General features: G+C 45.4%; 1 protein-coding gene across 25 annotated transcripts in view; it reads right to left on the bottom strand.

Moving 5' to 3' along the window:
* Nucleotides 1-14,105, bottom strand: part of PLEKHA7 (pleckstrin homology domain containing A7) — a 229,981-nt gene that overhangs the window by 61,340 nt on the left and 154,536 nt on the right. For all 25 annotated transcript variants that reach the window (XR_002341555.1, XR_002341557.1, XR_002341556.1 and 22 more), the window contains one exon: nucleotides 9,556-9,731. Coding sequence is in view for 15 of the 25 variants with exons in the window: in XM_021083278.1 (XP_020938937.1) it covers nucleotides 9,556-9,731 (176 nt within the window). In the remaining 10 variants the exon portion in view is untranslated. The remainder of the gene's footprint in view (nucleotides 1-9,555; nucleotides 9,732-14,105) is intronic.

Below are 14,105 nucleotides of genomic sequence, written 5' to 3'. Positions count from 1 at the left end.
AAAAAACCCCACCCACCCCAAACACATATCTAAAACCTCATTCAAAGGCTTGGGTGAGGAGTTCCCATTATGGCTCAGTGGAAACAAATCTGACTAGCATCCATGAGGACAGAGGTTCTATCTCTGGCCTTGCTCAGTGGGTTAAGGATCTGGCATTGCCATGAGTTGTGGTGTAGGTTGCAGACATGGCTCGGATCCTGCATTGCTATGGCTGAGGTATAGGCTAGCAGCTACAGCTTCGATTAACCCCGATCGTGGGAACCTCCATATGCTGCAGGTATGTCCCTAAAAAGACAAAAGACCAAAAAAAAAAAAAAAAAAAAAAAGGCTTGGGTGAGAAAAGGAGTGACAGCTTGTGGGGACTTGGCTGGACCTTGGTTCTACTGGCAACATAGCCCTCACAATCCCACTGAATAATCCTTTTCTACTCCCCATACTTAGATGGCCAAACTAATAGCCCAGGAACAAAGGTCAGGCCACTGATATCCTTGGAGAGTCTGGTCTGAGCCAGGTCAGGTGGTGGAAGTTCCTGTCCTAGAAAACCAGCTCAGCCTGTGTTGACAGATCCAAGTCCTGAGCACTGATTCCCAGGCTCAGGAAGCCCCAACTCAACCCAGCAGAGTCCACAGACTTGTACAAAAGGCAAAAGGGAATGGGTCCAAGTCTCTAGGGAGCCTGAAGGCAGGCTTGCTCACTTGAATTAGTTCCTAGGTTTGAGGAAGGAAACGGGCTGGAGAGAAATGGAGACAGAAGTTGGTTTCTTCTTTTCCCCAGTTAAATAGGACAGCTCTCTTGGGATGGGGAAAGAAACTTTCATGCGCTGTTCCGCTGGCTGTTCGAAATGAACAATAGAGGGCCTGAGGGCTCTGACAACACACTCCCTAATTCTCCAGGCTGTCCTCTCCCAGAGAAGAGTGAAGCTAAAGGATAAATGAAACACCAGACTGCCAAGCTGAGGCTGTCTCTTGCCTCAGCAGATGACTATTGGCAAAGTCCCTTGTGAAGTTTTAAGAACCTGACAAACCAGCCAAAGCAGAAAGAAAAGATGTACAATGGCTGCCAGGTCTCCTCACTTTGTTCATGCCTGCCTGGAGATCCACCCATCTTCCTCCTACCTGGGTAAGTCACACTCAACTGTCACAGCCTAACCTGAGCCAGTCTGGAGTCCTGGCACACACCAAATTCACCACTTCCATCTCTCTATGGCAGCTACAGTCTGGGTCATTCATCTGCAGCCAATGCTTGGTTATTGAATGCTGGGTCCTACTGGGAGCCATGAACTTGACACAGACCATCTTTATTCCCTTCAGGAATCTGGCAAGGTCAGTACTGTCAAGACCAGAGAGGCTGAGGGCACTCACATGAGTACTGGATTACTTACAATAATCTGTCTTTACTGAAGGATAGGGATTATGGCAGCAACAGCCATCACTGAGCACTTACTAGCTATAAAACCCTAAACTAAGCACTTTAAATAGATTACCTCTCTTACCATCCCACAAAACTAGAAATATTATTCTTTTATTATAGGTAATGAAAGTGAAGTTCAGAGAGGTTAACCAACTTGCCTAGGATCATGCAACCAGCAACATAAAGCAGGACTCAAATTCCATCTCATCCAAATCCAAAACCCTGCACCTGGGCAGAAAACACATCTATAGATTACTGCTATCAAAGGTCCAAGGGGCCTGTCCAACCTCAGGTGTTGTCCTGCCATGCTTTACCCAAATGATCAGGGTTGGAAAGGTCAAAGAGTCTGTTCCCTGAAGAGAGTGCAGATAGCCAGGAACGTTCAGGCCGCTTCTGAGCAGGCAGATTCCCCCATGTCAATCCACAACAGTGCTAAGACTGCTCTCAAACACCTCAAGTCCTTATCTGAACATTTTACAGGCAGAAATTTTTTGTTGTTGTTGTTTGGTTGGTGGTTTTTTGTTTTTGTTTCTGTCCTTTTAGGGCCATACCTGTGGCATATGGAGGTTCCCAGGCTAGGGGTCGAATTGGAGCTGTAGCCACCAGCCTATACCACAACCATAGCAACGCAAAATCTGACCTCGTCTTCGACCAATACCACAGCCCACGGCAACACCAGATCCTTAATCCACTGAGCGAGGCCAGGGATTGAATCTGCATCCTCATGGATGCTGTTAGATTCGCTTCTACTGAGCCACAGAACTCCCTACAGGCAAAGTTTTATTCCTCTGTCCAACCACACACCAGCCCAGAGAGCTAAACATCCATGCTCCTGTCCATTAAGCAAATATTTACTATGCGCCAGGCACTCTTCTCATTTTCAAGGAGCCTACAATATAGCAGGGGTGACAATGAGAAAGCAGACCAACACAACTTTAGCATCAAAGTTCTATGCACAAGGAATGACACAGTGCTATAAGCAGGGGCATCTAACACACTGAGGGTCAAAGAAGGAAGAAACACATGTAGGTGAAGACCTTGAGGATGTGTTAAACTGTCCTAATAAGGGTGACGGCCAGGGAGCAGATAAGCAAGACCCAGAGGGATCCTAGGCCTCCTGAGATGGACCTCCACTACCTCCTAGAGCTCATCGCAGTTTCTCCCTCCCTTGCTTATCTTGACTTGCCACAATTCCCTAAGCTTTCTTGTTTCTTGAACAAACCAAGCCCATTCCTGCCTCTGAGCATTCGTAAGTGCCTTTCCTTCTGCTCAGAACACTCTTCTTTGAAGTTTTACATATGCGACTTTCTTGTTATCAATCAGGCTTCCCTTCACATCTTCCCCACACAGAGGCCTCCCCTGACCAACCAAATAAAAGTGGCTACTCCCTCCCTCCTAGCCCCTCCCTATAACATCACTCTATTTTACTGCCTTCATGCACAGATCATGATACAACATTATCTTGTCGATTTGTTTACAATCTCTGTTTGCCTGTTTACAATTTCTCTTTGCCTCTCTCTTGAAGAACTGCTGTATTCCTCAGTATCTTTAACAGTGTCTGACACGAAACATGCCCTCAATAAATACCTATAGAATAAAAGACTAAGTGGATGAATGCATGCAAAAATGCCCTCAATTCAATAATCTGAGGATGGTTTGGGCAGAGAGGATGGGGAACAACAAGATGTGAGCCAAAGGCACCTGCAGGGACCAGACCCAGGCAGGGATCAAAAGCCCTATGAAGGAGACTAGCTTTTACTCCAAAGACGATTAGACTCTTAGTTCCTTCAGGCCCATGGTGGGACTACAGTGACACCAGAGACCAGAGAGTTTGGAAACTAAAAAAAAAGAGATAAGCTGTCTTCTGACAGGCCCTTCTATCTGAACTGCTTGACAGTTTTGTGCATTCCATGACAAGCTGACCTCCTTGTGTAGTGCTCTAGCTTGCAGGCGAGAACAAGATATTCGTAGACAAGAGGGGGGAGAAAAGGCAGTTGCCAACAGGAGGATCTTGGAAGACAGATTTCAAGGAGGTGAAGAGAACTGAAAACCAGAATCCAAAATCTGCCAAGTGGAGGAATATGGAAATGGGGGAGGAGAAATTATGGACAGAATGAGGTAGAGAGCAGTGTCTGGCAGCAGTGCTTGGAGCCCTTACAGCCTGGGGGTGGGGGTCTCAAGAATACTTGTCTATCAAGAGTCTGTGTAGGAAACAAGAGGACAAAGGGAGGAGGTGCAGCAAAAGCGCTCAGCTCCTTATGGGATTAGACGCATGATGGAGGAAGAGGCTAGAAGAGGAAAGGGGTGCAGGGCAGGGCAGGTGGAGGGATGATGCTGCAGGGAGCCTGGCCCATTGAGCTGCAACTCACAGTTAGGGGATAGGCACATCCTGGCAAGGGAGAGAGTATGATTTGTCACAGGAGAGTCATTGTTAATGTACTCCAGAGGATTAACGATGAAACTGCAAGGGTGTAAAGAAAAAAGAGACAGGAGCTCTCTCGTGGTGCAGCGGTTAAGGATCTGGCATTGTCACTGCAGCAATCCCTGGCCTGGGAACTTCCACATGCCACAGGCATGGCCAAAAAAACAAAAAGAAGGAAAAAAAAGCCAACATTAAAACCAAAAACCAAACCCTCTGGAAGGCAGAATGTGTGATATGGAGTATCTACTCTTTCTTAGGCATCACGCTAAGGAAACACTTTATACCTTTGTTTAATCTTTGTAACAACCCTATGAACTAAGGAAACGGTTTAAAAATCATACCTAAATTGCACAAGTGACACAGCTAGAAAGTAGCAGAGCTGAGATTGGAACCCTGGTCTGTCTGACTTCAGAGACTAAACTGGAGGAGGAGATAATTAAGGCAAAAGAAATTGATACAGGGAGTTCCCTTCATGGTGCAGCAGAAATGAATCTGACTAGAATCCATGAGGATGTGGGTTGATCCCTGGCCTTGCTCAGTGGGTTGGGGATCCAGCGTTGCCGTGAGCTGTGGTGTAGGTCGGCAGCTACAGCTCTGATTCGACTCCAGCCTGGGAATCTCCATATGCTGTGGGTGTGGCCAAAGAAAGAAAGAGAGAGAGAGAGAGAAAGAAAGGAGAAAAAGGAAGAAAGGACAGGACAGGACAGGAAAGGAAAGAAGAAAGAAGTTGATACAGTAGGCAATGGCCTGGGTGTTGCTTGTTTGCACCTCCTTCATCACAGCCCACGCAGTCATTTGCTTTCCTCTGCCCAGAGCCCTAACATACTTGGGAATCCACCCCTTCCTCATCTCGGTCCCCAAGGTCTGCTTGTGTTCCAGGCCTGTGCCAGTCAGCTTGTCCATTCCCTGGCTACAGAATGTGATTTTGGTATCAAGGTGACCTAAGCCTGTTTACTTAGAATAAATTTCAGAGCTTCTGGACAAGACTGACTCTTTCCTGCTGGACTTAACTCGGACGACATAAGTCTGGGCTATGACAATTATCTAGCCAACAGATTCTAGATCTTCCAGGGACCTCCACATGGAGTTCAAGAATGAATGCAGACTCTGGAAAGAGGCTGAGCGAATGACTTATGATGATACTGTCAGCGCCTTGAACCTAGCTGTTTCTATCTTGAACTTTTCAGTGACATGAACCAATAAATTCCTCCCCTTTTAAGGTAAATTTGTCTGCATCTTCTATTACCTGCAATCAGAAGCCCTAATGTCCTACATTCATAAAGAAAGCATTGGTATGAGTAAGAATAGAAGCAGCTGGGTGAGAATCAAGGAGGGAGAAAATGAAAAGCTATGGTTGGGGTTGGGGCCGCCCACCTAACAGAGATGGAGGTTTTCCAGCACAGATCACCAATGTGGAGGAGAAGCAAGATCCAGTCCTGCAGGATAAATACTTTTAACTAACCAAATGTCTGAACATCTTATTCTGGAAAAACGGAACATTTAGTAAGTCTGGATTTTCTTGGCTGACAATTTTATCTCTCAGAAAGTTAAGAGGAAATGCTATTCTACTTTTAGTTTGAGTCAGAAGATAGAAAAATTAAAAAAAAAAAGGCAGACATCTTGGGGAAAGATGATTATGGGATTTTAGGGGTTTATTAAAAGCATCATAAGAACACTTTTTTTTTTTTTTTTTTTGCTTTTTAGGGGGGTACCTGCTGCATATGAAAGTACCCAGGCTAGGGGTCAAGCCTACATCACAGCCACAGCAATGTCAGTGTCAAGCCTTGTCAGTGACCCACACCACAGCTCACAGCAATGCCAGATCCCCAACCCGTTGAGCAAGGCCAGGGATTGAACTCACAACCTCATGGATATTAGTCAGATTCATTTCCCCTGCACCACGATGGGAACTCCCAGAACACATTTTAAAAGTTCAGGAAAAAAGCTAGGGGCAATGTAATGTCCTTGAGATCTTAAAAGGGACGACAGACAGCCCAGTGGAGGAGGGGAGGAGCCCCCTAAAACTAAAATCTAAGAGTTGATTACAAAATCTTCAGGTAAGAAAAAGGGGAAAAAAAAAAAAAATTCCTAGCCTCAGCTGGCAAATTCACAATGAACAGTTCAAGGCAGACATCACTTATCAATCACAGCACTTTTTCTTGTTAGGCCTGATCTCATTCTCACATTTTCTTTGACCCAGTGCCCTAGTAAGGCATGATGAACTGAGCAAAGCTGGGACACAAGAATGAACTCTTCACCAGTGCTGGTCGAAAGAAATCAGTAGAACAGCAGAGGGAGCTCTCAGAGCTCACTCTATAAAAGGACACAAGAAATGCATCTGCAGCACAAGATCAAGCATCAGTGCAGTGGAATGGCCCACAGGAACAATGACAAAAAAGGTGACTTCTAAAAGGAACTGAGGTTTATTTATTTAAAGCAAAACAAAACTTTCTATCATCTAAGTTCAAGGCAAATATCACTCATCAATCATTTTCTATTTTCTAAGAATTAAAATAAAGGAGAGGTGGAGTTTCTGGTGTGGCCCAATAGGCTCAGCAGTGTGTCTGTGGCACCGTTCCATTCCCAGCCGGGTGCAGTGGGTTGGAGGATCTGGTGTTGCCATAGCTGTGGTATAGGTCACAGTGTAGGTTACAGCTATGGCTTGGATCTGATCCCTGGCCCTGGAACTCCATGTGCCATGGGGTGGCCAAAAAATGAAAAAATAAAAATAAAGAAGGGAAGATTTTTTTAAAAAAATACAAATCATAGGTATCTGTGCTTGGGAAAATGACACAGCACAAAGTTGAATTCTTTAACTTCTGGATTGAGCTCCTTATCTTCATCAAGATGTAATAGGAGAACAACCTCACAAAGTTCCCATCGTGGCTCAGTGGTTAATGAACTCAACTAGTATCCATGAGGACTGGGGTCTGATCCCTGCCCTTGCTCAGTGGGTTAAGGATCTGGCATTGCCATGAGCTGTGGTAAAGGTCGCAGATGCAGCTCGGATCCCGTGTTGCTGTGGCTGTGGCTGTGGCCGGCAGCTGTAGCTCTGATGCGATTCCTAGCCTGGGAACATCCATGTGCCATGGGTGCAGCCCTAAAAAGACAAAAGACGAAAAACGACAACAACAACAAAAAACAACCTCAGTTAAGAGAGACTGAAAGTCCACGATGGGAAAGGCCCAGCTGTCAGCATCCCAGAGCCTTAAGGGAACTCAGGGATGGCCTCAAGAAAGCTTTCAGGTGATCTCTGAGGAATCCAAGAGAACAGGGAAAATGCCGGAGACTACAGACTGGCACACAGCACTCTGATTTTCAAGAGGGGGAAAAACAGATCCTATTAAATCACAAGACCAGAGAGCCTACTACCAATGCAGGCTAAGCTGCATTCCTAACCGGGCAGGTTTCAGCACATGTAGTAAAGGAAGCACCAAGGAAAAGCAAGCAACCCGTGGAAAAAGGGGCAGAGAGTAGGACCAGCAATTCACTGCAGAGGAAATATAAGTGGACAAATATAAAGGACCTTCACCATCAGGAAAATACACATTAAAATAACCAGATACCATTCACCTACACACAGCAGTTCAGCAAAAATGAAAAAGACTGATAATATCAACTGTTGGCAAAGATGTGGGGAAATGAGCACTCTCACTGTGGAACTTCCAGTTTTCTTTAAGGGGAGGTTTGGTGGTAATGATTAAAATTAAAAATGCATTATATATTGACTCAGCAATCTGAAAGCCTCACCTGTACAGAGGCTTGTAGAAAATTTTTCATTATATGACTGACTGTAACAGTAAAAGAGGACAAAAAATAAACTATTTGAGGTGTGGCTCATGCTTAAATACACTATGATACATCTACCCTAGGAAACACCATACAACATTCAAAAATAAAGTCAATCCTTATATACTGATACAGAACAATTTTCAAGATCAATATGATTTATGCTATTAAAAAAGCATAAAACCCCTCCATATTTCTATAAATGCATAAATGCACATAAATGAGAAAGTTTAAAAGGATGCCTATTAATCTGGTAACAGAGGTAACCCTAATAAGGTGATTAAGGATATCTCTGTTTTACTTTTTGCACTTTTTATACAGAAATGAAAACCAAAGACTGGAAAACAGTGTACTTCAGAGACCAACATGTGCACTGGGAGTAAGATGTCTCAAAACCACCCCATTTCCTCTTTCTGGGATGAAGAAGTTAATGTCAATGTCACTCTGGACAGAGCACCTGCAGACTAAGGGCCTTTCTTAGCGTCATTATGGACACAACAGAAAGATCAGGCTGGATGACAATGCTAGGAGGCTGAGGCAAACCTGACTGAGTTCAGGGCCCAGGTGGAAACTTCTAGAACAGTCTTTGGTCCTGTCCCGACCGGTCCAACATACTCATTCATTCGTTCAACATCTCACTTATTCACGCAACAGACACTTGAGCACTTACAATGTGTCAGGCATGCAGAAGATAGGCACAATCCCTGCCTGAAATTTAGGATACTGAAAAGTAGACAGAAGGGGGAGAAAAACTCAGCATGACACATGTTCCACTGAGGTGCTATGGAAGCTCCGAGGGTAGAGCCTTACCACCACCCGGTCTCCTGAAGGAGGCCACTATCTGTATCTAAGGTCTACTTACCTCAGGAAAGAAAAATGAAGCTGGCAAATACCACTAATACCAAACATCACACACATGAGCTGGAAAAGGTAGACAAGGCAAGCTAAAACACCACGTAAAATCCATTTGCAGTTACTAACAAACCTTGCCTTTAGTTGCTGGAGAATACTACTCTCTTGTTTTGAGCCTCCTTGTGTCAAAGAGGCCTCTAAGCAGAGCGAGGTGTTCAGATAGTGAAGAACGGGGCTCATGTCAGATGAGGACTAGACTAAAGGCACCCTGACTTTTCCAGGGTTGCCCTAACTTCTCTATGATCCTGATCCCACTCATGTTTTCCCTCTGCTTTCTCTCAAGGAATCACCCACAGTGAGCAGACTCAACGGAACTTCAAGATCCCTGGTGGCACCCTTGGTTGGCCCGCTGGAGGGAGGGGGCAGCTGGAGGAAGCTCCCAGGTTAGCTCCTAATAACAAGGTGGGTCATTGGTGGCAGGTTTCCAGTTTGCAAGATCTTTCTTGCCTGTCTGCTCCCCTCCTCCCCAACCTTCATCCCAAGGCTGTCCCTTCTACCACACACAAGAGATAAAAACTGAGAAACATACAACCAGGTTCCAAGGCTGTGTGCCCCAGGCAGTCATTTCACCCTCCCAGCCCTTCCTGTTCCTCTTGGCTCTGCCTGAAGCATGTGTTGGCTGTGTAAGCATTCTCATCAGGGAAGAATTTACCATTAAAAAGGACTTCGAGAGTTCCTGTTGTAGCTCAGCAATAATGAACCTGACTAGTATCCGTGAGGATGTGGTTCGATCCCTGGTCCCGCTCAGTGGGTTAAGGATGTGGCATTGCTGAGAGCTGTGGTGTAGGTCACAGATGCAGCTCTAATCTGGCGGTGCTGTGGCTGTGATGTAGGTTGGAGGCTGCAGCTCCGATTCAACCCCTAGCCTGGGAACCTCCAAATGCTGTGGGTGTGGCCCTTAAAAAAAAAGAAAAGAAAAGGATTTCAAAGAAAGAGCAATGCTTAATGTGAGTGGGTGAATGGTGGAAGTCTGAGCACCCAAGAGTTCTTATTTGGGGACCCTTCCTATGCATGGGACTGACCTCTTCAGTGACGATCGAGACAGCACCTGTGCAGCCTGGTTCATGGCCCTGACCCAAGCGTTCATGTCCTCCTGGGTGTCGGCACTGAAGTAGTAGGTCCTCATACCCGACTGCTCGGCCTGAGAGCCCCCGGCGGAGCTATTATAGATGAGCGCTCGCATCCCCGTGTGCACGGCCTGTAAGCAGGAGACCCAGGTCAGAGAGATTAGCTCAAGTCTCACTTCCAGGAGCAAAAACCAGCCCAGCCAGGTTCTCCCTCTTCTAGATGAAAAGCCCATGCACTGCCCAGCTCGTCTCCACACCTGGAAACCAACTGTCATGGGCTGGATTCCCCTTTCTCAGTGCAGCCAGGCCTGGGAACCTGTTTGCTACTTACCTCGCTCCCACCTAGGGAGGGGCACACAGTCGATTCAAGGCTTCAATGAGGAAGAAATTGTTTAAAAAAAGAAACCCTATTCCAAAGAAGCATCTAAGGAGTTCTAAGGAATTGCTGTTTTGGTGCTTCTGAAGCACCAAAATGACTGGAATTGATTTAAAAATCAGCTGCAACAGCAGGTGGCTTGGTGCAGATGTCACTGTGCTTCCCTGCAGGGGCATGAAATATAATGTGTGCCCAACGAGGAAGCCGCTCTTCTGTCTCTCCAAAGAGGCACCACAGAGTCCAACCCAGAAGCCCCAGCACACCTACTATGCACCAGGAAGCCTCAAGGTGAGTTCACATGTTCCAGAGGTCCTAGAAACAACTCCTGAAAAGCAACTGGGGATGCACTTCGAATAAGAGATGAAGTTTTCCCCCCTGTGCTCTGATAAGCAGGGTCTTTTAAATTTGCAAGGAAACAGTTCACAAAATCCTCATAGGAAGATGATGTGGAAAGAGGAAGATTTATGGAATGCCTACTACATGTCTCCCCAGTATTTGGATGACTTTAATCTCATCTTAATTCCAACAGCCCTTCGAGGTAGGAATGAAATCTCTTACAGATGGTGCAAGTGAAGCTCTGAGAAGTTAGCATTCCTAGGAGTTCCTGTCGTGGCTCAGCAGTAACAAACCCAACTAGTATCCATGAGGATACAGATTCGATTCCTGGCCTTGATCAGTGGGTTAAGGATCCGGCGTTGCCGTGAGCTTTGGTGCAGGGTCACAGATGCGGCTTGGATCCTGCGTTGCTGTGGCTGTTGTGTAGGCCAGCAGCTATAGCTTTGATTCGACCCCAGGCCTGGGAACCTCCATATGCCGTGGGTGCAGCCCTAAAAAGACCCAAAAAAGGCAACTTTCCTATATTTTCTCACCTGGCTACAGATTCTTCACAGACTTATCATTACCTGGCATTGTTTATTTTACACTCTTGTTTATCATCTATCTCCTCCCTCACAGTATAAACCCACGATAGCAGGGCTTTTACATATTTTTTTCACTGTTGTACCCCCAGGAACAGTGCCTGGCACACAGTAGGTGCCTAATAAATATCCGCCAAATGAATGAAAAGCTGGAGCCAGGGTCCAGAATGAAAGGCAGACTCCTTGCAAGGACCAGTCAGAGAGAGCAAAATGGGTACTATCTGGAAAATGGCATGTTTCTAAAACCTCCAGTGGTCATGGATGAAATCTCTCAGATCTACTTCTCTCAAACTCCTAAAATCTAGGTCCAAAAAAATGATATTAAAAATGGGCCTGCTACTGACATTCACAAATCTGAATCCATCTGCCTGGTGCCAAGGGAGTCCAGGCAAACCTAGTCTCAGATAAGGGTTTGTACAGCGGCCAAAGCAAATCTGACTTTTTTCTTTGTGTGTATAAGGACTTGTCCACTGTCCCAGGAAGAAATCCCTATTTTAGCAAGTGGAGATGTGGCACTAAGAAGAGAATGAGAAGGAACTTGTGCATGTTTATGTGAATCAGCAGAAATTCCTAGAAAAGTTCCCTTGGACAATGACCCCATAAGATCTCTGACTTCTGCCAGAAGTCTGCCTTCCCAGACTTTCTGCCTAGCCACAGAGGGTTGTGGGACAGGCATTTACTTGAGTAGCCTCAGGTGATTCACTGAAAGATCACTAACTTACAAAGGACTAAACATGAAATGTAAGCTTGAACCTACCACCTTAACTTGGGACATAGAAGGGATGTCACCGACTACAACTCCCACTGCAAATGACCGCTCCATGTGATCTGTTTGCAGAATGGGACTAGTCCCACCTACCCAGGCAGAACTAGCTGATGGATAGTTTTCCTGGAGAAAGCTCTGGATGGGTAATCAATAGTGCAGTGATACCAAAGCTATGGATGTTTGGAAGAAAGGTACCTAACCTGTTCAGGGGACTCAGGGAAGACTTCCTGGAAGCAGTGAGAGGAATGCCTACTACATGTCTCCGAGGAGACACCGAAAAGACAAGTAAGAGTTGAGGAAAGAGCATTCCAAACTGCGACTAAAGTTTAAGCAAAGGCCCATGGGCGAGAGACGTCCTGAACCTTCAGGCAACTGTATACAGCTAGAGGGAAGGTATAAGACGAAAGTGGGTGAAATGTGCCTAGAGAGAAAGCTGGGCCTGAATCAAGACTGGGCTTTATCCTGAAGGCAATGGGGAGCCAATGAAGAATATACGGTGGGAGTACCCTTGAACAGATATGCAATTTAGGAACACTGTGGAGGGTAGAAGGGAGGCTGCAGAGAAGTTCAAAGGCTGAAGCAGTGATGGCCAACATTCACGAGTGCTATGTCCTAGGCATCGTTCCAGCAGTAAGTTCTTGTCTGGTGGGGAGGGGCGAGGAGGAGGATAGCAGAATGGTGAAAGTGGCTGTGGATAGATGGATTTGAGAGATACACAAAGCACAAAGTCAAAATGGGAGAGGAACAGACAATCTTTCTTGCTCTCTTCTTATTCCCTAATAGCCCCGTGCTGAGGCAGAGGAAGGCAAGGACTTTGTCCTTTTCACTGTTGTATCCCCAGCATCTATATTCTGCCAAGTAAAACAAGAAAGCACAGTAAAAGTTTGCTGAATGTACATAAGAAAAAGCCATGTCTTTTGGCTGGCCTTCAGCCAGAATCTAAACTACAGAGTCTTAAACTTTTGTATGTGTGTGCGGCATCTTTTTGACAGTTTGGTAAATCCTATGAACTCTTCTTAGAATGTTTTTAAGTGTACAAATAAGATAAAGGAAATACACCATACTGAAATACAGTAATCAAAATGTTTTTTAAATGTTATGATACATTACTAAAGAAACACCTATATCACCACACTGTATAACAAATCTAGTGGCAGATATAATAATTATTGTAATTCCAAAGTGATGATGAGAAGAATATTATTTCAAGATACTTGCTACAACTGTAATATGATATAAAAATATCTCTGGTTTCTACTGGTGACCAAGGAACAGGTGTTGCTAATACCTAGGGTGGGCCTGCTTTCTTAAAGGAAATGTTAGAGCCCCCCCAAAAAAAGAAATATATAGTTTATCCACTGACACTTAGAGGTCAAAAAAAGGAAGATGTGATTCATCTGCTGACACTTGAGGGTCTGTAGACCTCAGGTCGAGAACCTTTAGTCTTAGACTTCAATGGAGGTAGAACAGCTCATAGGGAGGCAGTAAAAACTTTTTCTCCCCTTGGCTACAGGGGATGTTTTCTGCCCTAGATTCAGATCAGAGGGGCCATGCTTGCCGAGAGGTGACCAACAGGCCAAGGGAGGCTGGGCATCCAGGAGGAGCTCTGTGGGGAGGTGCCCCAGGTGAGAGCACAAAAGGCTCGATGGCCAAGGGGGTGCCCCTAAAGACCACTGAGAGCACGGCCTGGTTCATCCTGCACACCTAGCAGAGCCTTGGGACTCAGGCAATGCCTAGTGACTACCAGGCTGTGAGCACAGCTAGAGAAGAAAGATGAGAGAGGACCATATAACCCTTGAGGCAGTGTATCTACCGCAACACGTGGAACAATCTCAGGCAAGGTGCCCGAGCAACAGGGAATTTCAGCTCTGAAAACTGAGAAGAACTGACTTCAAAGACAAGCACATGGCCCAGGCCACAAAACACTGCACACTCCTGGGTGTGCCCAAGACATGGATCCTCAACCACCCCGAGGCTCATCCTCAGGTCCCTAAAAGAATGACACCGAAACCCAAAGGGAAAGGGAACTCTTTCACCCTCAGGAAACCACAGCCCTTTCTGGAGAACCAGCTGAACATCACCAGACCCGTCTGCAGTAGGTTTTCTCTCCTCTCAGACCCTGAAGATCCCAATGATTCCCCCAAAGGTGCATGTTTTCTGTATCCTAGACAAAAGATTTAGGGAATACTTGGTATTTTTTAATTTAAAATTTAAATTAAATTTAAATTTTTTTAAATTTCTTTTTTTTAAAAAAAAAAAAAGAGGAGTTCCCGTCGTGGCGCAGTGGTTAACGAACCCGACTAGGAACCATGAGGTTTGGTATTTTTTAATTTTAAATTTAAATTAAATTTAAATTTTTTTTAATTTCTTTTTTTTTAAAAAAAAAAAAAGAGGAGTTCCCGTCGTGGCGCAGTGGTTAACGAACCCGACTAGGAACCATGAGGTT

Source organism: Sus scrofa, chromosome 2 (assembly GCF_000003025.6).
Source record: "Sus scrofa isolate TJ Tabasco breed Duroc chromosome 2, Sscrofa11.1, whole genome shotgun sequence".
Lineage (NCBI taxonomy): Eukaryota > Metazoa > Chordata > Mammalia > Artiodactyla > Suidae > Sus > Sus scrofa.
The sequence above is the reverse complement of the archived record's forward strand: the minus strand, read 5'-3'. Positions and strand labels throughout refer to the sequence as shown.